A 26,325-nucleotide genomic window follows, 5' to 3' on the forward strand; every position below is an offset into this window, starting at 1 on the left:
GTGGGGTTCCGCAGCGGTCAGTTTTGGGATCAGTTTTGTTCAACATCTTCATCAATGATTTAGATATTGGCATAGATTAAGTTATTGGCACTTATTAAGTTAGCAAATGATACCAATCTGGGAGGGTTTGCAAGTGCTTTGGAAGATACAGTCAAAATTCAAAATGATCTGGACAAACTAGAAAAATGGTCTGAGGTAAATAGGATGAAGTTTAATAAGGACAAATGCAAAGTACTCCACTTACGAAGGAACAGTCAGTTTCACATATACAGAATGGGAAGCAACTATTTAGGAAGGAGTACTGCAGAAAAGGATCTACAGGTCATAGTGGACGACAAGCTAAATAGGAATCAACAGTGTGACTCTGTTGCAAAAAACGCAAACATGATTCTGGGATGTATTAACTGGGGTGTTGTGAGTAAGACAGGAGAAGAAATTCTTCTGCTCTACTCTGCACTGATTAGACCTCAACTGGAGTGTCGTGTCCAGTTCTGGGTATCATATTGCAAGAAATATGTGAAAAAGTTGGAGAGGGTCCAGAGAAGAGCAACAAAAATGATTAAAGATCTAGAAAACATTACCTATGAGGAAAGACAGAAAGAATTGGGTTTGTTTAGTTTAGAAAAGAGAAGACCGAAAAGAGGGGACATGATAGCAGTTTTCAAGAACCTAAAAGGTGTTACAAGGAGGAGGGAGAAAAGTTATTCTCCTTAACCTTTGATGATAGGACAAGATGATAGGCTTAGGCTGCAGCAAGTGAGGGTTAGGTTAGACATTAGGAGAAACTTCTTAATTGTCAGAGTGGTTAAACACTGGAATAAATTGCCTAGGGGGGTTGTGGAATCTCCATCTCTGAAAATACTTAAGAACAGGTTAGATAGACGTCTGTCAGAGATGATTTAGATGGTACTGGGTCCTGCCGTGAGGGCAGGGGACTGGACTTCACGATCTCTCAAGGTTTCTTCCAGTACTGGTGTTCTTTGAGAAGGCAAGTGGTAGGCTATATATTACACTGGCTACATGAGTCATTTTCTAGGCTGTTAGAGTTCATCCTCAAATCCAGCTCAGATGTGCCAGATCTGTAGGAATACCTGTGTCACATTGCTTCTTCACAGCCACTTTTGCTTTCCTTACTTTCTGTTTTCTTAGGGGAGCCCTGAATCATCAGAAAGGAACTATGGGTTATCCTGATATCAGGATTTGTGCTGTTAGAAGAAATGTTGAGTATATATTAAAAATCAAGTCTTACTCATTATATGTTTTTTTCCCCCATTGATTTTAACAAGCACATATTTAGAGTATCACACTTTGGTATGCTATTTGAAATATCATGCAGTGAAACCATTTTACTTTTATGTTTACATATTCAGTTTGTGTAGTCCTTGTACGTTAAGAAAGGTGCCTGAACATTGAGACACTTTCTCAAACCACTGCACCTAGCTGATAAGACCCATGCTTTGTAATATTAAATTGAGTTCAGTTTATATTCAAAATAGATCCCAATTTTTCTCCTCTCTTTGGGTGGTAGTTAATACCATGCATCCCAGACAGTTTGAATGGACTCCTCTGTCAGTTAGATGGAACAAGCATATTGGAAGGCAAAGGTTCCCTCTCCCAGTTAGAAAGAGAAGACCAAACAGAAATTAAAGGATTGTGTTGAGAGAATATGACTATCCCTGTGAAACTGATGGTATATTGTATTCTTGTTTGCTTTTCTTTTTATATAAAAATATTGTTAAAGATTCAAAATAACTTGGTTTGCAAACATATATCCATGTTCGTCTTATTCTTTTCTCTTGATAGTTAAGTGCCTTTCCAGGAACCGTAGGTGCTTCTAAAATTTAAATATACAGCCAAAAACTACATTAAAATACAGCAAATCACGTGTACAAAGTACATGTTATATGATGCACAATACTGATAGTGTAGGCAATTTATAGCTAACTATATCAATTGTTTTCCTTTTGTTTCATTGCAGCAGATGCAATTAATAATGCAGCAGGGTTTGGTTTTAGAGGATATGATAAAAATGGAGCAGCACGCTGGGATTTAGTATCAAATCTGAAAATCCAGCATATAGAGGTTTGTTCATGGCTCTTTCAAACAATTGTGCTCAAGTTGAAAATTTAAAGGGAATTAAATTGTTTTACTTTTTTTTATTCTCATGTTTGCAAAGGTGTCACAAAAAGAGATGGCATAATCTGGCTTGGAGGAAGGAGTATCAAATCACACACATTTTTTATATCTTCTGCAAGCCTATTAGTTTGTGGGTTTTCTTTGTGATTATGAATACTCTAAATCAGGGGTGGGCAAACTTTTTGGCCTGAGGTCCACATCTTGTTATGGAAATTATATAGAGTGCCATAAATGCTCACCAAGTTGAGGGTTGTGGTGTGGCGAGGAGGGGTGGGAGCTCTGGCTGGGAGCATGGGCTGTGGGGTGGATCCAGAAATGAGGAGTTCAGGGTGCAGGAGGGTATGCTAGTCTTGGATAGGGATGTTAAATTGCGATTAATCAGCTAATTGAGTAGTCTATGGAATTTCCATTGACTACTCGATAAAGGGGATGCTCTCTATCCTGCTGTACCTCTCCTTTTGAAATGTATAAGAGCTACCTGTGGATCCTGTATATTTCAAAGGGAGAGATGTGGCAAGAATATGTGCCAGTGGGGACCAAAGCAATCCCTGCTGGCACAGGTTCCCCTCTGTGCCTCTTCCTTTGAAATGTACAAGAGTCAGGGTTGACTCTACTACGTTTCATAGGGAGAGGCACAGCGGTGGGACTGGCACAAGCAGAGAATGTTTCAATCACAGCTTGCAACCGCCTCCCCTGCCCTCATGGAGACGGTGCTGGGAGGAGCCAGTTTTTAAGATGGCTCCATTTAGCACCGGCTCGTGCTCCCCCCTCTTGCTGCCTCTCTCTGATAGAGGCAGAAAGGGGGGAAGGGACTCGTCGATTTCCTACTCAACTACCTGATAAGCATTTGCTTATCAGCTAGTTGACTAGTTGCTTACTTCCCAGGTCTTGGACCGAAGGTTTTAGGAGGGGGGCTCTTGGCTCCGATAGGGAATTGGGGTGCCATGGGGTGAGGACTCCTCTGGAGGGTGCAGGCTCTGGGGTTTGGGGTACAGAATGGAGAGATTCAGGGAGTTGGGATACTAGGAGAGGTGAGGCTCTGTCTTGCGATGCAGAGGCTAAGGTGGGGCTGAGGATTAATGGGCTTGGAGTTCAAGAGGGCATGATGGATTACGATTAAAGGGTTTGGAGGGCACAAGGGAGATCACTACTTGGGAAAGGGGTTCAGGGTCTGGATGGCACTTACTGAAGTGGCTACTGGAAGCAGCAGCCTGTCCCCCCTCTGGAAATTACACAGAGGGAGCATGCAGCTCTCCCCAGCTCTCACTGGCCACAATTCCTGGCCAGTGGGAGCTGCAGAGCTGATACTTGGTGTGGGGGCAGCATGCAGAGTAGAGATGTCAAGGTGTAGACAACTACACAGTTTAATTGATAAGCCCAGGCTTACCGGATAATCATGTCGATTACAGGTACCCCTTGCTGCCTTTGTATGGGTATGTCTACACTAGCTCCCTAGTTCAAACTAGGGAGGCTAATGAGGGCGATCAAAATTGCAAATGAAGTGCGAGATTTAAATATCCAGCGCTTCATTAGCATGTTCCCGGGAGGTCGTCATTTTGGAAATTGACTAGCCCAGAATAACTGCCTGCATCTACACGCGACAGTGGAATGGGAGTTCGAAGTAAAGCCCTTAGTTTGAATTAGCTGTTAAACCTCATTCCAGCACGTCCGTGGAGGCAAGGGCGCTGCTGGCTGGTGCTGCGGTGATGGGGCAGGCCGGTGCTGCGGGAGCTGGGCGCACGATGCCTGATGGCAGCTATAAGGGACGCCGTGCGCCCCTTACAGCTGCCATCAGGTGCCCCCCATCAGTTGGCGCCCTGGGCAGCTGCCCGGCTCGCTCATGCCTCAATCCAGCCCTGCCGCACCTCAGCGTGAACTCTGGGACCTGATTAAAAGGGTCCGATAGGCTGGATGCAGCCCATAGGCCATAGTTTACCTACCTTTCTCTAAATGTAGAGTTACAAGTTAAGGAATAAAAGTAGGCTCATAATAGAGAGATTGAATAAATTCCTGCTTTCTTTATTCATCTTATCCCCAAAGAATGCTTCATTTGTATATCATGCTATTCTGAAATACAGCATGACTTTTTCATATGGCACCTTCACATTTTGGTGAAATAATTAATTTTTTTTGTTTTACAGTTCTCAACAAGTTTCAAGATGTTTCTTGATAACTGGAATATTCAAACAGCTCTTTGGCTTAAAAGGTACTGTGTATCTTTAAAAGAAAGATTTCTACCTTGGAGTTTCTTTTATTTATCTTTAAAATAATCTCCAAATACTTGTTATTAGAGATCCTAAACCAATACAGCTGCATAGTCGATGATACACTTAATTATATCATTATCTATCTTGAATAATATTTTGATAAACCTTTGAGTTATTGATCTCACTGTTTAGATGCTAAACTGGGATATTATTGCAATAGAAACTGCTAGCCATCTTCACAATAGTATGCTGTCCTACTTGTGTGGACCTAAAAGTGTGTTCCTTCATGGTGAAGCATTCTCATCCTCACAAGTAGCATGTTTCTCAGAGTAACTGAGAAATCTCATAAGTCCCAAATCTGCTTCTGGTTGCTTGCCTACAGAGGACCCTATAAACTTCTTTAACTACCCAGTCACACAGTATTATGAATGGGAACCATCTACATACTCTGCATTCCTAGAGACTAGGCTGCAAGCTCTGAACCACATAGGAGTGCTATTGGGAGAGTATGCTTTGTGCACATTATCTTCTTCACTTCTCTCATGTAAATTACAGATTCATTGTTCCCTGGCATAGCCAGAGTTCCCATGGGCTTATGTTTCTCTGCTGTTCCCCCACCCCAGTGTTTGTGAGGGTGGATCAATATAGAGCCAAATGAAACATTATGCTTCAGTTAGATGAACAAAAAGTAGAAAATGATTATCCTTCTTGACAGTTACATTGAGAGAGGTCCATTTTCTCCTCAGGAGATTAACTTTATTAAGAGTCTGGATAGACTCCATTTTGGAGCCTTACACATGCCTTTACTAAACACTTTGAACTACAGAAGTCATAGATCCAGAAAGTAGGATATTGGTAATCAGGTCAGGAAAAACAAATTCATAAAAGATTCCTATTCTATGAAGTAACTTCTGGTTTTGAAAATGTCTTTTCTGAATTTTGGCACTATGCAAAAGATTACTAGCATCTTTTAATAGACAACTTGAGTAAAGACAATAAGCAACCTGCAGTTGATTCATATGTATTTTGCTGGATTGGCTTCTTGAATTAACAGTTTCTTTCCCGGGGTATGATGGAGATGTGAAATAAAGTTTGTAGAGCAGATTGTTACTTGGTCTTAGTGCAAATATTAGGGTACATCAGAGGCATGTCGCCAGAGGCATGTAGATTAGGCTACCAGACCTAGGAAAATGAAGCAGCGATTTAAATAATCGCCGCTTCATTTAAATTTACATGGCTGCCGGGCTGAGCCGACAAACAGCTGATCAGCTGTTTGTCGGCTCAGCGCGATAGTCTGGATGCGTGGGTGTCGACATCAAAGGTATTTGTCGACCACCCAGGTAAACCTCATCCCAGGATGAGATCTGATCAGCTGTTTGTCGGCTCAGCGCGGCAGCCATGTAAATTTAAATGAAGCGGCGATTATTGAAATCGCCGCTTCATTTTCCTATGTCTGGTAGCCTAATCTACATGCCTCTGGCGACAGAGGCATGTAGTCTAGACGTACCCTTAGTCTTAGTATGTTACCAGATCTAGTTCAATGATTAGGGAATGCATACATACTACTAGGAGCTCTATGACTTTGTAGTTGCTTTGTCTTATCAAACTCCCTCAAACGTATGTTCCAACCCAATAAAGCAGAAACTAAGTTTTAATAATTTAAATTTTATTGCTAGGATGATCAAATTCTGTTTGCTAATATAAAAACCTATTTGCAAGCGAGATTCATGATATCATAGAATTTATTGCCAGAGAAGTCAGTATGACATTGCAGTTGCACATGTAGCTGAGATGTAGAGATCTACTCCCCAGTACAGCTGGGTAGGGAATTTTTCATTTAGACCTTTTTTTATCAGAAAATGCCAGTTTGTCAAAACCAGAACTGCTTGCTGTGAAGAGTTGGTTTTAATACATTTCCTATTTAAAAAAAAAATGAAATCTTTGAGAAGTGCGTTTTCTGTGAAAGCTGTAGTTTGGTGGTCATAATGACTTCATTTCAAAATTAAGTTAATTTATAGTAGAGAAAAAAAGCTTAACAAACTAAAGGTCAGTATTTAAACTAAACGTTTTGAAAGTATTTAAATGAATCATTTCATTTGTTCTTGTCTGAATTGGTTCAGATTTTTGGTTCTTGAAAATTTTCATCCCAGCATGGGATGTGAACATACTTTTTGAAACCTCAAAAATTCAATAGAGTCCTGCCTTTCAGGAGTGTTGCCATGCCATTGTGAAAGAGCATATATGGTAACACTGAGATCTGATATCAAAGCTGTTAGTAAAGTTATAGTATATTCTGTAAATCATAATATGTAAATACTTAAGTCCAAGGTTCAATAGAATTATATATTGAGATAGCAACTGCTATTAAATCCATTACTTGCTCAGTTTTAAATGGTTATTGGCACTATTATTGATCATTTTTTTCTTCTTTATACTCTTTGTGTTTAATACATTTGCTTTGTTTGTCAGAGTATGTTACGAGCGAGCTTCCTTCAGTCCTACAATACAGACTTTCATCCTTTCAGCCATTTGGCATGGTGTATATCCAGGATACTATTTAACATTTTTAACAGGAGTACTAATGACTCTAGCAGCACGAGCTGTAAGTACCAACCAAATATTTTAATAAGTAGTTTTATAAAAGCAAAGGGACTATTCATGCTACAGTGCCCAAAGGTGTGTGCATAACTAGGGAAAGTCAGACACAATCTTGGTCCCAAACAGTAGAATCTGTATTTCAGATAAATAGCAGTGGGAGAGATGATGGGAGAAGATCAGAGGAAGGACATAAGAGGAATGTTTATGTTGTTGTTTTTGCATTTGTAGCACATCTTACATGTGAAGTGTTCAAGCTGCACTGTCTCATACGATAATTACTGTGATGTGAACAGATGAGGTTAAAAGTGATTTTAAGAAGTCAGGGTATGTCTACACTACAGCACTAATTCGAACTAACTTAATTCGAACTAAGCTAATTCGAATTAGTGTATCTAGACCTAAAACTAGTTCGAATTAGCATTTTGCTAATTCGAACTAGCATGTCCACATTGAGTTAAGGATGGCCGGAAGCAGTGCCGGCAGGGCATCAAATAAGGACTTAGAGAGTGGAGCTGCTGTCTCAGGCTAGCCGAGGGCTGTGCTGAAAGGGACCCGACCCCCACCCCGGGCAGACAGTTCTCAGGGGTTCCCCGCTTGCAAAGCAGTCCTGGCTTGGAGTGTCCTGAGTGCCCACACTCGGCACATCACAGCACTCGGCCATCAGCCCGGCTGCACTTGCCACAGGCTGCCATCCGGGGGTGGGTGTCAATCGGGGGGCTGCAGGAAAGCTTCCACCTCGAGGAGCCCGCAGAGCCACCCCAGTCCTCCCCATCGGGGGCTTATGCCCCATTCCTCCCTCACCTCCTTCCACTTACGCCCCCCTTCCTGATGTACAAAATAAAGGACACGTGTGTTCAAAAATAGAAACTCTCTTTATTGAACAAAACTCGGGGAGACTGGGAAAAGGAGGTGGGAGAGGGGAAGAGAGAGGGTGGGAGAGGGGAGGGCAACTAAAATGATCAGGGGTTTGGAACAGGTCCCATATGAAGAGAGGCTAAAGAGACTGGGACTTTTCAGCTTAGAAAAGAGGAGATGGAGGGGGGATACGATAGAGGTCTATAAAAGCATGAGTGGTGTGGAGAGGGTGCATCAAGAAAAGTTCTTCATTAGTTCCCATAATAGAAGGACTAGAGGACACCAAATGAAATTAAGGGGTAGCAGGCTTCAAACTAATAACAGAAAGTTCTTCTTCACAAAGCAAATAATCAACCTGTGGAACTCCTTGCTGCAGGAGGCTGTGAAGGCTAGAACTAGAACAGAGTTTAAAGAGAAGTTAGATAAAGTCATGGAGGTTGGGTCCATGGAGTGCTATTAGCCAGGGAGTAGGAATTGTGTCTCTGACCTCTGTTTGTGGAAGGCTGGAGATGGATGGCACGAGACAAATGGCTTGGTCGTTGTCTTTGGTCCATCCCCTCCAGGGTCCCTAGTGTTGGCCACTGTCAGCAGACAGGCTACTGGGCTAGATGGACCTTTGGTCTGACCCAGTACGGCCATTCTAAGCTCAGGGCTCAGGGTCGGGGGTCTCAGTGGACCACCCTGATTTTCATGCAAACCTGCTCCTGGGTGGCCAGGCTGGCAGCTATCCTGCCCTAGACGGCCACTTTCCTGTGCCTAGTGCGGAGGTCGTGGATGAGGTCCATGATCTCCGCACTAGACCAGGTGGGCGCCCGCCTCTTGTGGACCCGGGCAGGCTCCCGGGAGCCGCCAGCCTGATCCCCGGAAGAGGCGGAGGGCTGGGTGGCAGCGGGTAGCTGGCTCGAGCCGTGCCAGGTGCAGGGTCTGCTGGCTGTGTGCTGGCAGGCTTGCACCTGGCACGGGCACTGTAGCCAGCCCTTGCCCCTTTAAGGGCTCCGGGGCCGGGAGGGGGGGGAAGACGAGTTTCCCTGGTGGTGCCCAGAGTGGCCACCAGGGAAAGCTGGAGAGGGCTAGCCTCCCACTAGTTCAAATTAAGTGGCCCTTAATTCGAACTGCTTTATTCGAACTAGGCGTTAGTCCTCCTAGAATGAGGTTTACCTAGTTCGAATTAAGCGCTCCGCTAGTTCAAATTAAGTTCGAACTAGCGGTTTGTATGTGTAGCGCCTATCAAAGTTAATTCGAACTAATGTCTGTTAGTTCGAATTAACTTTGTATTGTAGACATACCCTCACTTATTTGCCAGTTAGGAGGAGGAAGCTTTCCTTAGGCTTGGAGGCCTAAGCTAACAATTTTTTTTGGAATTTAATAATCATAATTTGTACTTTTGTAAACGTGTTAAAATAAAGCAGTGTTCTCCTCAGCAAGTGTAACACTGACATGTGGAACCAAACCTGGGACCTCTGGAGCTTAGTGCATAAACCTCTACCGCTTGACCTAAGGCTGTAGAGCAAACTCATTCTCTAAAGCTACATCTAGACTACAGGGTTATTTCAGAAGAAGCTTTTTTCGGAAGAGATCTTCCGAAAAAACTTCTTCCAAAAGAGAGTGTCCACACTGCAAAAGTGCATCAAAAAAGCGATCTCCTTTTTTGAAAGAGTGTGTCCAGGCTGAATGGACGCTCTCTCGCGTGTAAGCTGTGATTGCTATGGACAGAATGGCCACCAGGGCACTTGTGCTTTTTTCTCTTTCTTCTTCTTCCAAAATAACTCCCTCTCTCCCATCCACACACGTCTTTTTGCGAAAGAGCTCTTTCGCAAAAAGGCTCCTTCCTCGTAGAATGGGGATTACCAATGCCAGAAAAAAACCTCTGCTTTTTTTAATTTTCTTGCGGAAGAACACAATTGCAGTGTGGATGTTCTTCAAGATTTGTAATTAAAATGGCTGTTTTTCTGACAAAACTCTGTAGTATAGACATACTCTGAGTGCCACTGCATAGGACAGTACACCACACCCAGTAGGTGCATGGGTTATACCAGCAAACGTCTGTAGTACATTTGCTGCTCAAGAGTTCTGCCAAGAAACAGCAGAGTGAAATTATTAAGAGTCTGCTCAGTTTCACTGCTTCAGAACCCTGTGGATCCATAAAAATTAGCCCAGAAACTAAAGAAGTAACCCTGTCAAAAATTTGTCAGTGTCACATTGCTGTTTGGAAAAGTTATTAAAGGAAACGAAAGTAGGTACTAAAGTTAATCCAGGAGGAAAAGGATCCCAAAATGAAGGCTGAGCCTGGAGAGATATGTGAGTCTATGAAAGGAAGAGAGAGATGGAACAGAAGACTGCATTTCCAACTGCTAGTAAGAGCTGGAGCTTCAGGTTTATCAGACTCCTATTACTAATAAAGCATGAAATACTTTCTTCCATAGATCTCAAAGCATTTGACAAAGGGGCTAGCACAGTCCCATTTTATAGCTATGATCCCTTTCCTAACAAGTCAGAAGTCCCTGAAGGAGCAGTAATTAGACATAAATTCCCTTCCCCTTTCCTACCACTAGAGGAGTGAATCTTCCCACTTTGCAGCCAGGCTGATACAAAAGATAGAGCCCATGAACAATACCTTGGCATGAATTGCAATGCTCCAGTCTCCAGTGCAGAATCCCTCACTATCATATTTCATCTGTGTTTCAGATATGTTTGATTCTGTAATGAAGGCAAAGACTATAACAAGGTTCAAAAAAGGGCTAGATTAATTCATGGAAGAGAGGTCCCTCAATGGCCATTAGCTAAGATGGGCAGGGATGGTGTCCTGAGCCTCTGTTTGTCAGAAGCTGGGAATGGGCAACGGGGAATGGATCACTTGATGATTACCTGTTTAAATACCTCATGTAGCCTATCAATTTTAATGTCACAATCTGCTGGATTTGTGTATCTTAATTCAGTGTATGTATCGTTCTTGTATGTAAAGTTAGAGATCTGGGGTAGGGAATAGCTTATGATTTTAAATGTGCAAATGAAAGCCATCAAGGGTGTTTTAAGTGCTCAGATACCTCAATGTCTGAGTGATCACCTGTAAACAGCTTCCTTTGACCTTAAAGTCTAAGCCAGGGCTACTCAACATGCAACCCATGGCCCATTTGTCTGTGGCCCGTGATGCAGTTTGGGTTTATGTGGGGCTCAATACACAGCTCGTGGGCGGGATCCTTTGAATATGGTCTCCACTGGGAACATGCTTCACAACGGCGAGATGTCTTCCAGGCGGGATGAGCATTGAAAAACGCAAGTGAACACTTTGGCTGGAACAGATGGGTACAGGGTGTGGGTGTTTCTAGCCCCCAGGGAGGAGGTGCCATGAGTGCCGGGGCATTGTGGGAAGTACTGGCTACTTACTTAGCTTTGTGGGCAGAACTTGAGAGGTGCTGACTGGCTCACACTGGCCATATTGGGTCCAGCGCTGCAACTTAATCTTTGTATTCAAGCCTGTCAGTATGAAAGAATCTATCTGCATATATTGTTGCATATCTATGCAACCACATTTAAGTTGCGGCCCTCGGCATGTTCTGTGAGTATCATTGTGGCCCGCAGGGCTTCCTAAGTTGAGTAGCCCTGGTCTAAGCAGTAGTTGGTCTTGGGAAGACATGTGACCATCCCAACTAGTAGGTTCTGACCAAATAATTTCCTCTTTTCATTGTTAAAGGGACTTGCCTGAATGGTTTATTTGGGGTTCTAATCCCATTTGGGGGTTGGTTTCATGGATGCTGGGACTGCCATTCCTGTGGTTTTCCTTAGCTGGAAATGGTGAACTGGTGCCAATGGGAGCTGCAAGGCTCAATGGCTACACACTCTTTAGGTAAACAAAGTGGCGCATGCCTGCTAGTATTTTCCCAAAGCGAGCCCGCAGCCCACTTTGAGAAACACTACCCTAGACCAATGGATGCTGGGTATGGTTCAGATACACATGTACCAACTGCAGTGTTCTTGGATGAATCCTTTGGCTTATATATACACTGGCATTGGAATCTTGTTTCCAATTGGTTCCTTGTCTCATCAGAAAGTATGAGAAACTCTTCCCCTCAACAAGTGTCCTTGAGGATAAAGTACAAAAAGAAAAGACGCTGGAAATAAGATGAACTCTTTAGTGCCAGAGGGCTTTCATGACAACGGAGCAAAAAAAATACAATAAAACTAGCTCTCAATAACGTTTTAGTTACTAATACTGTTTACTGTTATCTCCTTTTTTTTAGATGAGAAACAACATTAGACACTACTTTATTGAGCCTCTCCCTGTTAAAATATGTTATGATGTCATCACATGGATAGCAACTCAAGTAGCAATAAGTTACACAGTTGTGCCATTTGTGCTGCTTTCCGTAAAACCCTCTTTCATATTTTACAGGTAAGTATACTTTCTGGGTTTTTTACAAATCACTGGGCTCAGAGGCAAGTTAAATTATTCTTGTGGCAGGAGATATCCTTTGTGTGGGGAACAGAAATTTAGTATTTGGATTATTACCTTGCCAGCTAAATGAGCTGTCATCAGGTTTGGAAAATTTAAAAAAAAAAAAACATTTTCTTAGTTCCTTAAGCACACAGAACACAAGCACAATATTGAATTTCCTGGAATAAGAGCAATTCAAAGCACACATCTACAATTAGAAAATGGGTAAAGTGGCACAGAGCAGCAAGAATAAGTGTCCACTGATTGAAGTAACTCTCATGACTAACCATCCATAAAAGGGTAAATAAGTATATATTTCTTAAAAGAGAGTGTTCCTCATAGAAGGCTTTTAAATGTAGCAGGAAAACTTTTTTTTTATTTGCATTATTTGTTCACAGTTTTAAAGTGTCACAGATGTTTAACATATTATACTGTTTATACATATACATATTTAATGATTGTATATGTAATTGTATTCAGTATATAATCTGGCAGCAAGGTATATTTACAGTACATTTGGATAGATCTCAAATTCCAGTGTTGGATTTTCTATAATTAAAGCTAGTAAACATGGAGGATATGAACAGGTTTAGTCTCTACCCTGTCTTTGGTACAGCATGTAAACCCAAGTTAGCATCCAAAAACACTTCAATTTTTGGGTGTGGGATTTGCAACCCAAACTAATACAATATGAATGTCAATCTAAGCATCTTCTATGCAGTTGGCTGCCTTGAGGACATTGGCAGCGGGTAAATGTAGGGCTGCAGGAGGCAAGCCCAACCCTTTTTTTTTTCTGCGTGAGGCCCGTTCCCCTGCAGGAGCCAAGCTCCCCATCACTACAGGGTCAAGCCTTCAGCCCCTACACAGGAGCCTCCTTGAACTTGGAGTACCATAGGGAGGGCAGGTGGCATGCATCCTGAGCCTCCCCAGCCCTGAAGTGTGTGGAGGGCGAGTAGCATATGCCCGAGCCTCCCTGATTTCTGAGTACCACAGGAAGGGTGCATTGCTCCAGCATGTGCAGCCTCAGCATGGTTGAAGCCTGTGGGCAACAACGCTCTTTCCCCAGAATGCCTACTGCTTCAGCACAGCTCCTGGCGGAAGCCCTGGTGAAACAGTAGGAGTTCTGGAGGAGGAGTGTGGACAGGGCCATGCCTAGCTGTTTGGGAAGGTATTGTCTTACCTTGTCTATTATACCTGCTGCCCATGCTTAAGGATGCTCCAAATACTACCTGTAGTTCTTGCACCCAGGAAAGCCTTTTGAACCTTCTACCCCAAGAAAGTTATCAGGCCACATTTAGACCATGCCTTCACTAAATGGAAGATTAACACACCACAATTGTTCTTCTGGAGTTCGATTTTGCAAGTCTAATTCACATTCGCTAGATCGAACTCAGAGGGCACCCTCACCAATGACCAGTAGTCCTGCTTCTACAAGGAGTAAGGGAAGCCAGCAGGAGTGTTTGTTTCTGTCGGCCTCTGCTGTGGAGAAGGTGGGGAAACTGGAAACAAGGTATGTCGACTCCACTACATAATTAACATAGCTGGAGTTGCGTATCTTGTTTTGACATTCCCTTTTAGTGTAGACCTGGCCTTACAATAGAATCTCAGAGCACCTCAGGAATTAAGGTTGTTTGTAATTCTGAAATGTTAATAATTGAACAAAATGATGTTGTTCTTTTATAAGTTTAAAACTGAACATTGACTTAACACAGCTTTGATAACTTTACTATGTAGAAGAAAAATGCTTTTAGCCATTTCCATTTACATGAAATAATCACAGAAACAGTTTCCTTACCATGTCAATTTTTTTTCAGTGTAATAGATTATGTTTAACACAGTACTCTATGGTATTTAGGGGAAGGGTTTGCTCCTGATTGTGTACTTCCTGTTCCACATGAGTGTTTTGTTGACTGGTTATTTTATAAATCTGGTGTTTGTTACTTTGAGTTTCTATGATACTGCAGTGAATCAGTAGAACTGCACCAGGGCTCCAATATCTGCTTATGGGGTTGGTCAGCTAAGGTCCAATAACCTGATTAGAGCTGCAGTTTCTTTGCTATCATTATTCTTCGCCTCTCCTCTTATTGCTTAATGTTATTATTTTTTCACTTTTGCTTGATTTTTTTTGTTTCTGCTGTTTCCTATTTATTAATTAATTATAGTACATTTACCAGAGTATGAAATATGTCAAAATATATCATATTTCTCAAATACTCAATGGCATATGTGACTACAAAGCTGGGTTGTAGCCATTACAGCTTAAAACAGAGGGCGGGTCACCAAAAATGAAGTTTTGCTAAGGTAAATGTAGCATTTTGCTTTGGAGATAGTCCAGTAGTGTTTACTTTATATTCTAGAAGTAAATATAACTGTGGGAGATTTCATTTCTTGTTGATTACTACTCTACTTTCCAATACAATTAAAAGACATTTGAAAGAATGCTAGTGGAAATGTTGATGTCTTGCTGCTAAAGAAAACTGCCTATATAAAAGCAGTCAGGTATTTCAAATAGCCATAATAGTGGTCAGAGTTCTAATTAATGATATTTTTTTCTTCTTCTTTGTTTAGCTCCTGGTGTTTCTGTCTTCACATTGCCTGCATCTTAGTGTTGTTGATATTGCCATTGAAAAGAACTCAAAAAGGAAGTATAGAGCAGAAAGGCATGAAGCCCTCATGGTCCAAAATTCTAAAGGAAGAAGACAATGTTTTGGGACAGAACCGTTATTCCACAACAAATAGTTTCAGTCAGAAACAAGAAATAACCTGCAGATATCCAGCACTAAAACAATGATTAGGAAATACTATGATGAATATATTTTATATGTTTTCAAAACCCATTTTTAGCACCTTTTAAAGAGGTTTGTATTTGTTTGCAAAGGTGTTTAGTAAGAAAAGAATGCTGTTACTTAGGGAATATCACATTCAATAGTAAGACTGGAAACAAAGAAAATTAACCCCTCCCATACCATGTCCCTGTGGGTCATGCCTTATATGAAAATATTACTATTATTTCAGTGAGTACTCAGGACTTACAATGTATGTCCATAGGGTCAGATGTGTACCCCTCTACTGAATGTACGTTGTGTCTCCCAAGACACTAATGGGGTGGAAAACAGCTTTGTCAATCTAGATTATCACATGGGAATTAACTTTTCCAAATGAATGACTTGCCTTAAACCCTCTATCTACTGAAATATTGTTTCTAAGTGGTAATTTCATATTTAATATTATATGGAAAGTATGTAATGTTGGGTGCTGTTTAAAAATAAGACAGGACTATAAACATTGTTGAAGGGTTGTGAATCTTTAAAAATGAATTGCAATAAACATCTCAGTATTTGGAGGGTTTTCTTAGATCTCAAACGATTACAGTACATTGTGGAACTGTAAGCATTATTGATGCCAAATTATAACTTAGTTTGATAGAGTCTAATTAAAAGGAGCTCTTCTGAAAGGATTGTTTTAAAACTAAAGATTCACCTTTTCCCCAGGGCTAATAGCTCTGTTCTAGGTTTGTTTTATTTTTTGTTTTAAAAAACACTAAGTGGACTTTGAAGCTAGAGACAAAATGGCAGCCATAATAAAACACAGGATGAAGACACTGTGCAAGCCTCCAGGCTTTCAGTGAAAGTGCTTCTTACCTTTAGCTACCAGAGTTCCTTATTCTAACACTTAAACATTTTACAAATAGTGATTTTTTAATCTTTAAGAAGTTACTCTGAAATTTCTCAGACATAAAATGGTTAATTGACGGTGCTTATATCAAATAAGTATAGCCAGATTACCTTGAGGTTGCAACTCAAATTAGTAGAAAACAAAAGATGAAATTATATGTCAATCAGGCACTGTATGCTTAATCTTGATAGTCCTTGGCTCTTTACCACAAAATGCCTGTGGGCTTTAAGAAAAGTTTGTTTGTTTTTAAAATCAAGATTTCAGATACAGAATTCACACTACATTTTTAGGTAAGATTATGAGAGAAAGCAATGTTTGGGAATGAGAGACTGATATTTCATTTTGAAATTATATAAGGAAGTAATGTTACTTGTGATTATATATATATTACAGACCATTTATTGTGGTGATGGCCTCTGCTAGAGAAAAAATGTGTTTAAAGGGCTATGTTTTTATTTTCTTTTATTCTGTATTATTTTCATATGGTTTTTAGTAAATGCAAACTGTGCTTATCCACATGTTGTTTTAACTTTAAAACTTATACAAAAAATGCCAGAGAAAAACTAGTGAAACTTATCAAACAATTACATGCAAATGAGGTGAGTTATAAATATCTTGATTATTATTTTGAACCCTAAAAACTTCTTGATTGTGTATCTTACAGCTGTAGTTGGATGAATATTGCAAGTGAGTACAAAAGAGGCAGTTTTCACCTGTTAGGGACACTAGCAAGAAAAAATTTAGTCTTCTTTTCAACTAAATGTCAGAAGGCTTCTTCAGCTCAGTTTCCACAGAAACGTTTCATTGAGTTCGATCAGAATTATGTTTTTCTTGCTTGGACAGTTCAGCATCTGGGTTTTGGCACTCTTCCTGAAATTTCAGGGAAGATGAAGATAAGCTTCTTCTGTATGTGGAAATTATCGTACATCCATCAACCCACACAGTTAGGAAGAACTGAGTATATACACTGCATATATCTATAATATGTTAAAAAACCTGCAGCACCCAGTCTGAACCCAGGTTAACTGACTCAGACTCCAGGGGCTCAGGCTGTGGGACTAAAAATAGCAATGTAGGTGTTTGGGTTTGGGATGGAGCCCAGGCTCTGAGATCCTCCCACCTTGAAGGGTCTCAGTGTACATTGACACTTCTGTAAAAAACTTGTGGCTGGCATGGATAGGATAACTGCAACTCAGTGGGCTTAGACTGCGGGCTATACAGTTGCATAGATGTTTGGAATCAGGCTGGAGCCTGGGCTCTGAGACCCCTTGAAAGGGGAGGTTGCCAAAACCTGAACATGTATACTGCAGTTTTATAGTCCTTCTGCCTGATACCTAGAAGCCTGAGTGAGCTGATCTGGGCCAGCCAGAGCCACTACAGAGAAAGATCAAAGCTGCTGCTGTTGATTTTCCAGGGTTCAAATCAGTGGGTCTAGTGAAGACATGCTAATTTGAACTGACAGAGGCATTTCGATCGATGCCAGTAGTCCTGCTTCCATGGGGACTAAGGGAAGTCGAAGGAAGAGTGTTCTCCATTTGACTTCTGGCAGTGTGGATAGTGCCAAAAGTTGAGTTAAGGTATTTTGACTACAGCTACGCAATTAACATAGCTGAAGTTGCGCATCTTAGTTCGACCTTACCCTATAGTGTAAACATACCCTGAGAGAGCAGTCAGCTCTGCCCTTCAAAAATGGCTTGGATACTGGTAGTCAGTATAACTGACACTGATTACCCTTAAAAGAAAATAAACAAGTTTGTAAACTCCTACCCTAGTTATGCAAAAAGACCACTTCATCCCCTGGGCCATGGTTATCATTTTTTTTTCAAACATGTCTATCTTTTCACATTGTGTATGACTAAGGGTAGGCTGAGGTATCTTATTCCACACAAGCGGAGAGGAGTCCTGTGGCACCTTATAGACTAACTGAAGTGTAGGAGCATAAGCTTTCGTGGGCAAAGACCCAAAGCTTATGCTCCTACACTTCTGTTAGTCTATAAGGTGCCACAGGACTCCTCGCCGCTTTTGCAGATTCAGGCTAACACGGCTACCCCTCTGATACTTATTCCACACAGAAGCAGATAAAGATCTTACCCATAAATGCATAACATTACTTGCATTTTCTGTTCATGAAAGGATATCAGACTAAACAGGAGAATAATCAAAATAAAACATACTTCTAAGCTTGTTTAGTTTTTCCTATTCTATTGTTATTGAGCTGAGTCCTCTCCTTCTGAACCCTTACCCTCTCCCAAATGGCATAGAATCTAACCTGGCACTTAATTTACATAGGTACATATATAAGTATTACATATGCAAGCAGATTTGTCAGGATGCCAATGTAATACAGTCTATATTTGGTAATCTCAAACCAAAATGACTCCTCCTCCCTTAGTAATCTGGTATTCTCTTTCATTATGCACGCCAGTAGACACCATCACATTTAAAGAGGCATTTGCCAGTAGTTGTGCATTTTCAGTAACAGAGTGGACTTCTTAAAGAAAGCATTCATAGAATTAAGTAGGCTTTTGATGCAAACTCAGTTCGTGCTGGCCCTTAACTTCCTGGGAAATTGGTATAGATACAGTCTCATTTTAATACTTGGATATGAGGAAGTATTAACAGTTAAGCAACCATGTACTTGCATCAATTGATCACTACTCACAAGTTTCCTAGCTTTAAATTGGATATAGTTCCTTGCTTCTGTACTTAATGTCATATTATCACTGTTGATTCCAATTTGGAATTTTGAAATTACACAAATATTGCTATTGCTGCATAAGAAACAAAAGACAAAGAATCTCATTAATCTTGGGTAGAATTAGTGCCCTTAAAATTGTTTCTCTTTGTAATATACTTATTTGTGAACATTAAAATACATAGAGCCAAATTCTGCTTTTAGATGCAAGTATCTCCTGTTGATTGCAATGACTGTCGTGCATGTTTATCTCAGGGCAGCATTCAGACTCCATGCTTTATATTGTGGCTTTCTCTGCTTTTTGTTACTTGCTTTGCTATTACAAAGGAAAAATACTGCACCAAATTCTATTTGTGAATTTAATTAATAGCCCTCAGTTAATTTAATTATTTAAGGATTATTCATGTAAGAAATATTTAAGAACAGCATTTGACTTTAAAGGAGTATATAATTATTTTAGATTATTATTTTAGTGATATTTTAATCTTTGAAAAGAAATTTGACTTTTTTTCAGATACAAAAGTACCCTGCTTTTAAATTTTCAGTCTCATTTTATGTACCATTTCATATACACATAAGATGAAGGATGAAATTGGATTCTAATTCAACATTTTTATGAGGGCTAAGTATAACACATCCTTTTTTGTAATTTGATGGTGCTTTCTAGACAGTTGCATATTGAGGAGAGTTCTTTTGGGTACTTAATGAAGAGCTGGTGCTTATTTTTTTAAATGTAATATCCCTCTTAGTATCTGTACACTAATCATTTTTAACATTTTTACACTTATTCATCCACTGAAGAAATATAAAGAAGAATAGTTTGAATGGTGCCTGCTACTGTCATTATAGTGAAAAATCTGCCAGTTTTTTTAAAAAAAGTATATAAAAACTGTTTTATTCAGCCATAGATATTCCCTCAGCTGACATATCATATAAGACAAGATTTCAGCGCAAGTAAAGTTGAAAAAGTAGTTTTGTCTGTGTTTCAAATAACACCTTACAGATTTTCAAAGAGAGGTGCATATAAATAATTGCATGTGGTCTCAAATACAAAAAGATTACCAAAATACATACATGGTATAACTCCTAGTGTAGGGGTGGCCAACCCGTGGATCTGCAATGAAAAAATTGCGGCTCCTACATCCACAGCTCTTAAAGGGGCAGCGTGTTTCTGTCTGAAAGAGGCAGAGCCGATGTCCAATGCAGACTTCAAAATGACCGCCTTCAAAATGGCCACTTTAAAAGGGCAATGCCTACTCTGCTCTTAAAAGGACGGTGGCCAGACTTTTTTTTTTGGCTCAGCAACTTTTTTCCTTCCATTCTTTGCACTGTATCCACCACTAATTTGGCTCTTTGTCTGTAACGGGTTGGCCACCTCTGTCCTGGTGTGTACTTTATTATAGTGCTACAGGTTGAACCACTGAACCAGGACTCTCAAGACCATGGATGTCCCAGGAACAGAGAGTCCCTGTGGAGGGCTGGTGACTGGGAGCCCTGCAGAAGGACTAGAGCCCAGAAGTGCGGCAGCCTGCAGCAGGTGAGAGTGGGAGGACAGGATGCAGTGGGGCTGAAGCCCATCAGTAAAACTGCCTGGTGAGACTGGGAGGCAGCGGAGTCGCTTGGCAGCAGAACCAGGAGCCTCGTAGGCCTACTACTGCCAAGTGGCTCAGCTCCCTGTGGAACTGCGAGACAGGGTGGCTGTTTCGTGGGGCTGGGAGCTTGACAGTGGGGCTGCCTGGCAGCAGGGCCAGGAACCCGGGAATGGGGCTGCCTGGTGGCACAGCAAAAAGCCCGTTGTTGGAACAGAGTCTGGACACTGTGTATGAAGCAAGCAGAAGGGTTTATTAACACACAACGCTGGTGGAGTGTCGTTTTGCTTATTAGGCTTGGTGAACACCTCCAGAGAATAGGTTACAGTAGATTATATAAGATGCTGATGGGCGGATGAAGTAATGGGGGGAGGGGAAATGATGAAGATCCCAGACCCCCTGGATAGGTGCTAACTGTGAGGCAAAATGAAGGCAATAATCTAAAGGTTACATAGTGTTTTCTGCCCATAACTTACAGAATACCTTATATCTAGTTAAACAAGTACTTAAAGCAGTCATCAATTGTTAATTATGTGTTAAGTGGCAATGTGTCTGTTAGCATCAGGAAGGTATCTTTGCAGGGATGTGATCCGTTGTTGTTTCATCTGGAGATTAAAGCAGAGACAGTAAGAATTTGTTCCTAGCACCATTGATTGTGTTATGTCCTGTCTCTCACCCGTTGTCTGGATCGTTAGCTCTATGATAACCTTCCTCCGATGGGCTAAGGGGTGGAGGGTAATCTTCATGTACTGTGTCTTTGATATAGAAGTTTTGTGTGCCTGTTCCAGACTTGAAATTTAGAATAGGGGTTCTTAATAAAACATCATAGCCTGTCTCAGAAGTTTTTACCCTACACCAGCAGCCCTGCTGCTGTCCGGGGGAGCTTCCTGGTGAGGCCAGGAGGTGCAACTGGACTCCAGCAGGGGGGTTGCCCCCACAGGATGGAGCCTGGCAGTGGGGCTGTGCATGCTGGTGGTGGGGCTGCCCTGGTGGGGCCAAGAGCTGGCAGCAAAGCCATGGCTTGGGGGGCTGGTGACAAGGGTGGGCCCAGAAATGACCTTCCTTACTCCAGCAAAATCCCTCATCTAGGACTGGGCAGGTCCCGAGGGTGCCTGACCAAGGAGGTCCAACCTGTTGTTTATATAAAGATGTTTATACCATAGGGCTACGTCTACACTGGCCCCTTTTCCGGAAGGGGCATGTAAATTTCATGAGTCGTAGTAGGGAAATGCGCGGGGGATTTAAATATCCCCCGCGGCATTTAAATAAAAATGTCCGCCGCTTTTTTCCGGCTTTTAAAAAAGCCGGAAAAGAGCGTCTACACTGGCCCCGATCCTCCGGAAAAAGTGCCCTTTTCCGGAGGATCTTATTCCTACTTTGAATAAGATCCTCCGGAAAAGGGCACTTTTTCCGGAGGATCGGGGCCAGTGTAGACGCTCTTTTCCGGCTTTTAAAAAAGCCGGAAAAAAGCGGCGGACATTTTTATTTAAATGCCGCGGGGGATATTTAAATCCCCCACGCATTTCCCTACTACGACTCATGAAATTTACATGCCCCTTCCGGAAAAGGGGCCAGTATAGACGTAGCCTAGTAGTTTATTTCCTTGCCCCTAGTGAATAAACCATGCCAGTATAAGAACCTTTATAGCAGTGCAACTGCGTCCATGCTCGGTAGAGTTATGCCATATTAACAGTAGTAATATAGTTACAGTGATACAACTATTAAATAGAGAAGGCGTAGGTACTTAAAAGGTCATGGGTGAAATCTTGATCTCTTTGAAGTCAATGGCAAAGCTTCAATAAGACTTCATTAGAGTTATATTTCACCTTTTGTATGCAAACTGTATTAGCATTCACATAGGGCTACCTAGCTTCCATATGTGCATGCAAGGATTTGCATAGTGCATATGTATAAATATACCTACACCTAACTTTAATAATCAGGCCTTAGATTAAAATATAAAGAAGTTTAAAAGTATCATGTAATTTATTCAGCAAAAATTACAATATTTATTTAACTTTGCATTTTCCTTCCCATTTACGGTGAAACTAACTTGGTCCGTTAAATTTTTGCAATTTTCCTTGGGATTATATGAAATGAGCTTTGAGAACATAAAGATTTTTTCTGAAAATAGATGTGTTTTCAAGTGAAAAATTGAAATTTTGCCATTTTTCTGGAAAATTAACCTGTTTTACAAAATCACAATGAAATGTGAAGTTTTCAGATTTAATTGCAAATATTTTACATTCATAATTCTATTGCATTAGGATTCCAGTTGTGTATAGCATTTAAGTGCATGTTTAGCCTCAGGTATGTCCTTAACTCCATCCCTATTCAGCACAGCACTTAGGTATCTGTTTAAGTCCAACTGAAGTCAATTAACCATTTGAGATGAAGAATGTGTCCTATGCTGAATAAGGATGGATGTAAATAGGCACAGCTCAAGTGACAAATACACGGCTAATTTGGGACCTACTACAATAATGCAGGATTTGAAATGGGAAAACCACAAGGGATGATTAATAAAGTAAATTAAAACTACCTTTTAATCTTTTAACATCATAGATTTCAGATAATATTGTTGTATCTCTTTGTTTATCAAAATCTGCATTTCAAGCCTATTTGTATCCCCTTTAATAGTAGTTTAAAAATTCTTTTGGAACCAGTTTAGTACCAAAGTGTGCAAAATTAAGCAAATAAATGTAAGTTGATCAGTTCATCCTCACATAGCTATCGCCAGGCTATTCATTTCTAATGGATTAAGCCTGTTTTAGTATTTTAAAAGTTTAAAAATCATGTTTTTATAAATTTTTAATATGTATATCCCAATAAAGTTGTGAAAATGTGGCACTCGGGACCAAGAAACCATTATGGTCTGTGATGTGCATAACCATATTTATGTGTCTGTATAACTATTTACACATGATTATTTTTCCTCCTCAAATCATGTATCATTTACCACTGAATTAAGTTCTATTTTCATGCTGCTACTTCAAAGAAAAGGTAAATTAAATCTCAGAATAACAGTCACATTAAGGTCTGAATAAAATGTATGAAAGGGCTCTACTGGGCTTTGGCTTTGGCAAAAATGATTTCCTTAGCAGTATTTTAAAATGAAAATATAACTTTTAGGGCATAATCCAAATGCAAAGTAAAGTTCTCAACTGAAGTTTCAAAATAATCCCCACTGAAAGATTTCCTGCAGCCGGTCTTTGAACACCAAATTTGACTTTACATAGACGTTATTTGAATGGAAAACAATGTAGGGCTATTTTCTAAGGGACCCTTTTCAGATTGCTCCATCCAAGAGGGGAAGTGAATAAGGAAAGGAGATTTTGGAGAAAAAGGTTTTTTGCCTGGAATGTTGACCTGACATAGGAACTAGAGTGAGTCAGGAAGAATCATCCCAGTTGGATTCATGGTAAGATTCCTACCAAAATTTAGACTGTGAGTTGACATCATTGGTTCATCCTCAGGGTTAGGATTTTAATTTTCTTTTTTCAAAACCCTGAAAAGGTTTATATATCCAACATATTAAAATCACAGCTTAATGAAACTAAATGCCCAGTATTAGAGATTTCAAAATAGTATGGCATTGCATTTCAATGGGGCAGCAGCATTTTGTCACAATGGGTTAAAGAAAAGGATATTTTCTACCTGTTTTCATTTTTGCTTTTTATGTGTTTCAATGCTCTTAACTTTTTTAAACAAATTTCTCATTTTATACACTTTTTCTTGTCCAGAGATATTGACTATCTCTACGAAGAGTCTTCTGACATGTCTTAAAGTGACAAAAGGTGTTATGTGATTTAGTAGTGACTAAGTATTTTACATTCTAAACCTCAAGAGTATTCTAAATCAGTTTGAAAAGAAAATTCCAAGTGTTGAATGGAAACTAGTTTAAGTCAAGAAGGGTGAACATAGCATTATTCAAACAATATAAGATGTTATAATAAATTATTGAATTTAAGAGTCTAAAATATTAAATTTAGTTCTTTCCTATCTTGGTTACACATTCAATGTTATATTATTTACCTCAGTGCAAAAATAGTTATGCACCCAAATACCCACACATCGAGTTCAGAAAATATGCCTAAAGTGGATAGTTACGAGTATTCCTCAACTTGCCTTTTCTTGTTCAGAATATAATGCATTGTCCGTGAATTTAATTTTTATTCCAAAATATATATTTTTAAAAAAGTGTTATTTTTCAACAGATCCATAAACTTAGATCTTGGCGTATGGTAAATTAAAATACCACTGTGTTAGTTACACTGTGATGTGATATTTTAATAATTACTCATTTTTAATTTGTCTCAAAATTGCTGCACAGGTAGCAAGTTGTTATGTTTTAAAGGTGTTTTTAACTTGCCTATAAATGTTTTCTAATTTGTGTCTTTAAAATATGATTAAACAGCAGTTTAAAGAAAACCTGGAATTTGTTTTGCTAATTTCACTGATGTCTAAAAAACCTGCTAAATTGTAGAATTATTCAATGCATTGCAGCAAAGCATGTGATCTACTAAGCAAAGTAGATCTTTAAAAAAATGCTTTCTTGATCAGAAGATCACACTTCTGATACCTGAACTATTCAACACTACATTTAGACCAGCGTTTTTTAACTGTGTTCCACGGCACACTGGTGTGCCACGAGGCAGTCCAAGGTGTGCTGCGGAGATATGGTGACCATACGTCCCTTTTTTTCCCGGGACAGTCCCGGATTTAAAGACACCCAGCGCTAACACAGCGCAGCAACAACTCCCTGCCTCCACCCACCATGTAAGTGGCTCCCTGGTGCGTGGGCAGCCAGGGCTGCTTCTGGTGGCACGCAGTGTCCAGAGCTCCCATGCAGCACGTGCCGCTGTCCAGCAAGCCCCTCTCCCACTGTGTGGCCCTTCCCTCCTGCTGTGGGACTGCTTCCACCATGTGCCACCAGCCCGGCCACCTCCATCCACAGGTAGCCACCACCGCTGCAGGAGGGGGAGGGGTGCTGGTTGGAGCCGGTGAGCCACTCCTGGGAGCTGCCACCAGAGTCCCGACAGAGACCGCGCAAAGCCAGACTGGAGGACTGCAGAGTGGGGAACGTTCAATCTCTGTCAGTGCGCTCTCTGCACGGCCCTTTCTCCCCTCCGCCCCTTCCCAATCCACTCGGGGAGCAGCAGTGTACACACCTGCTCACTCTGCCACGCTCTACAAGCCAAATTTGGGAGGGGGGGCTTTCTCCCTCCCCACCCCCGTGTTCCTCCTATAGGAGCCAAAGCTGGTGCGGGGACTGGAATGTGGCAGTTACATTAGCACAGTGGGCTGCCCAGTTCCAGGCCTGGCAAGTGGTCCTGCCTTGGAAGCAGCTGGGGCCAGGGCTGCGGGGACTTCTGGGGCCCGACCGCAGACTCAGAGGGGCCCGGAGAGGACTAAGGGGAAGGAGGGTGGAAAAGGAAGGGGCTTGTGCTGAGGGGAGGGGGGCAGGACAGGAGAAAAAAGGGGAAGGCACCAAGGGACAGGGTGGAGGAGAGACAAATCCCAGGGGGTCAAATGGAGACAATGAGGAAAAGGGCAGGAGGAGGGAGGGGAGGTGTCAGTGGGGGTGTGTGTCACGTTGCTGAATTGGAGGGAAGCAGCCAGATCGCTGCTGCACCCCTAGGTGGGGGTGTTGGCCCCAGAAATTGGTGTGGGGGGAGCCATGTGGGGTATTGAATGGGAGCTTATTGTTTGTTAATCTTATGTACACTATTTATGTGAGTATATAATGTCTGTGTGTGTAGGTAGGAATCTGTAATCTGTGTGGAAGCTGAATATTTCTGTGAATGTGGTTAAGCATGGCTATGGACAGGCTGAGTAGCAAAGCCCTGTGGAACAATGACTCTCAATAGGCTATGGACACACCCAAAGAATGGGATTTGTCACCTGAGGGCAGCCAGCAGGAAACATAGAGATTGGCCTCTGACCAGGTGACTTGCTCCATACAAGAAGAGGCCAGGAAGGGAATAAAAGAGGCCATGTGGTCGAGGCCATTTTGTTCTCAGCTCAGCACTTCATCCCAGAGGCAGCACTGCAGGGATTGAAGAGCCCGGAAGACCTGTGAACCCATCCTGATCGCAGGATGTGCAACAAGGACTTTTAAACCAGCAGCTGCAACAT

General features: G+C 41.2%; 1 protein-coding gene across 2 annotated transcripts in view; it reads left to right on the plus strand.

The window, feature by feature from the left end:
* The window catches only part of MBOAT2 (membrane bound glycerophospholipid O-acyltransferase 2), a 173,560-nt gene extending 148,942 nt beyond the window's left edge, over positions 1-24,618 (plus strand). The window contains exons 9-14 of one of the 2 annotated variants that reach the window (XM_006123617.4): positions 1,979-2,082; positions 4,278-4,342; positions 6,813-6,945; positions 12,035-12,186; positions 14,797-21,356; positions 21,763-24,618. In XM_006123617.4, coding sequence (XP_006123679.1) covers positions 1,979-2,082; positions 4,278-4,342; positions 6,813-6,945; positions 12,035-12,186; positions 14,797-15,019 — 677 coding nt within the window. In that variant the 3' untranslated portion in view covers positions 15,020-21,356; positions 21,763-24,618. Of the gene's footprint in view, positions 1-1,978; positions 2,083-4,277; positions 4,343-6,812; positions 6,946-12,034; positions 12,187-14,796; positions 21,357-21,762 lie in introns of those variants that run through there. The other variant, XM_075923525.1, reaches the window with a different exon arrangement.
* The last annotated feature ends 1,707 nt before the right edge of the window (positions 24,619-26,325 follow it).

The sequence above is a fragment of the Pelodiscus sinensis genome, chromosome 3, assembly GCF_049634645.1.
Source record: "Pelodiscus sinensis isolate JC-2024 chromosome 3, ASM4963464v1, whole genome shotgun sequence".
NCBI classification, from domain to species: Eukaryota; Metazoa; Chordata; order Testudines; family Trionychidae; genus Pelodiscus; species Pelodiscus sinensis.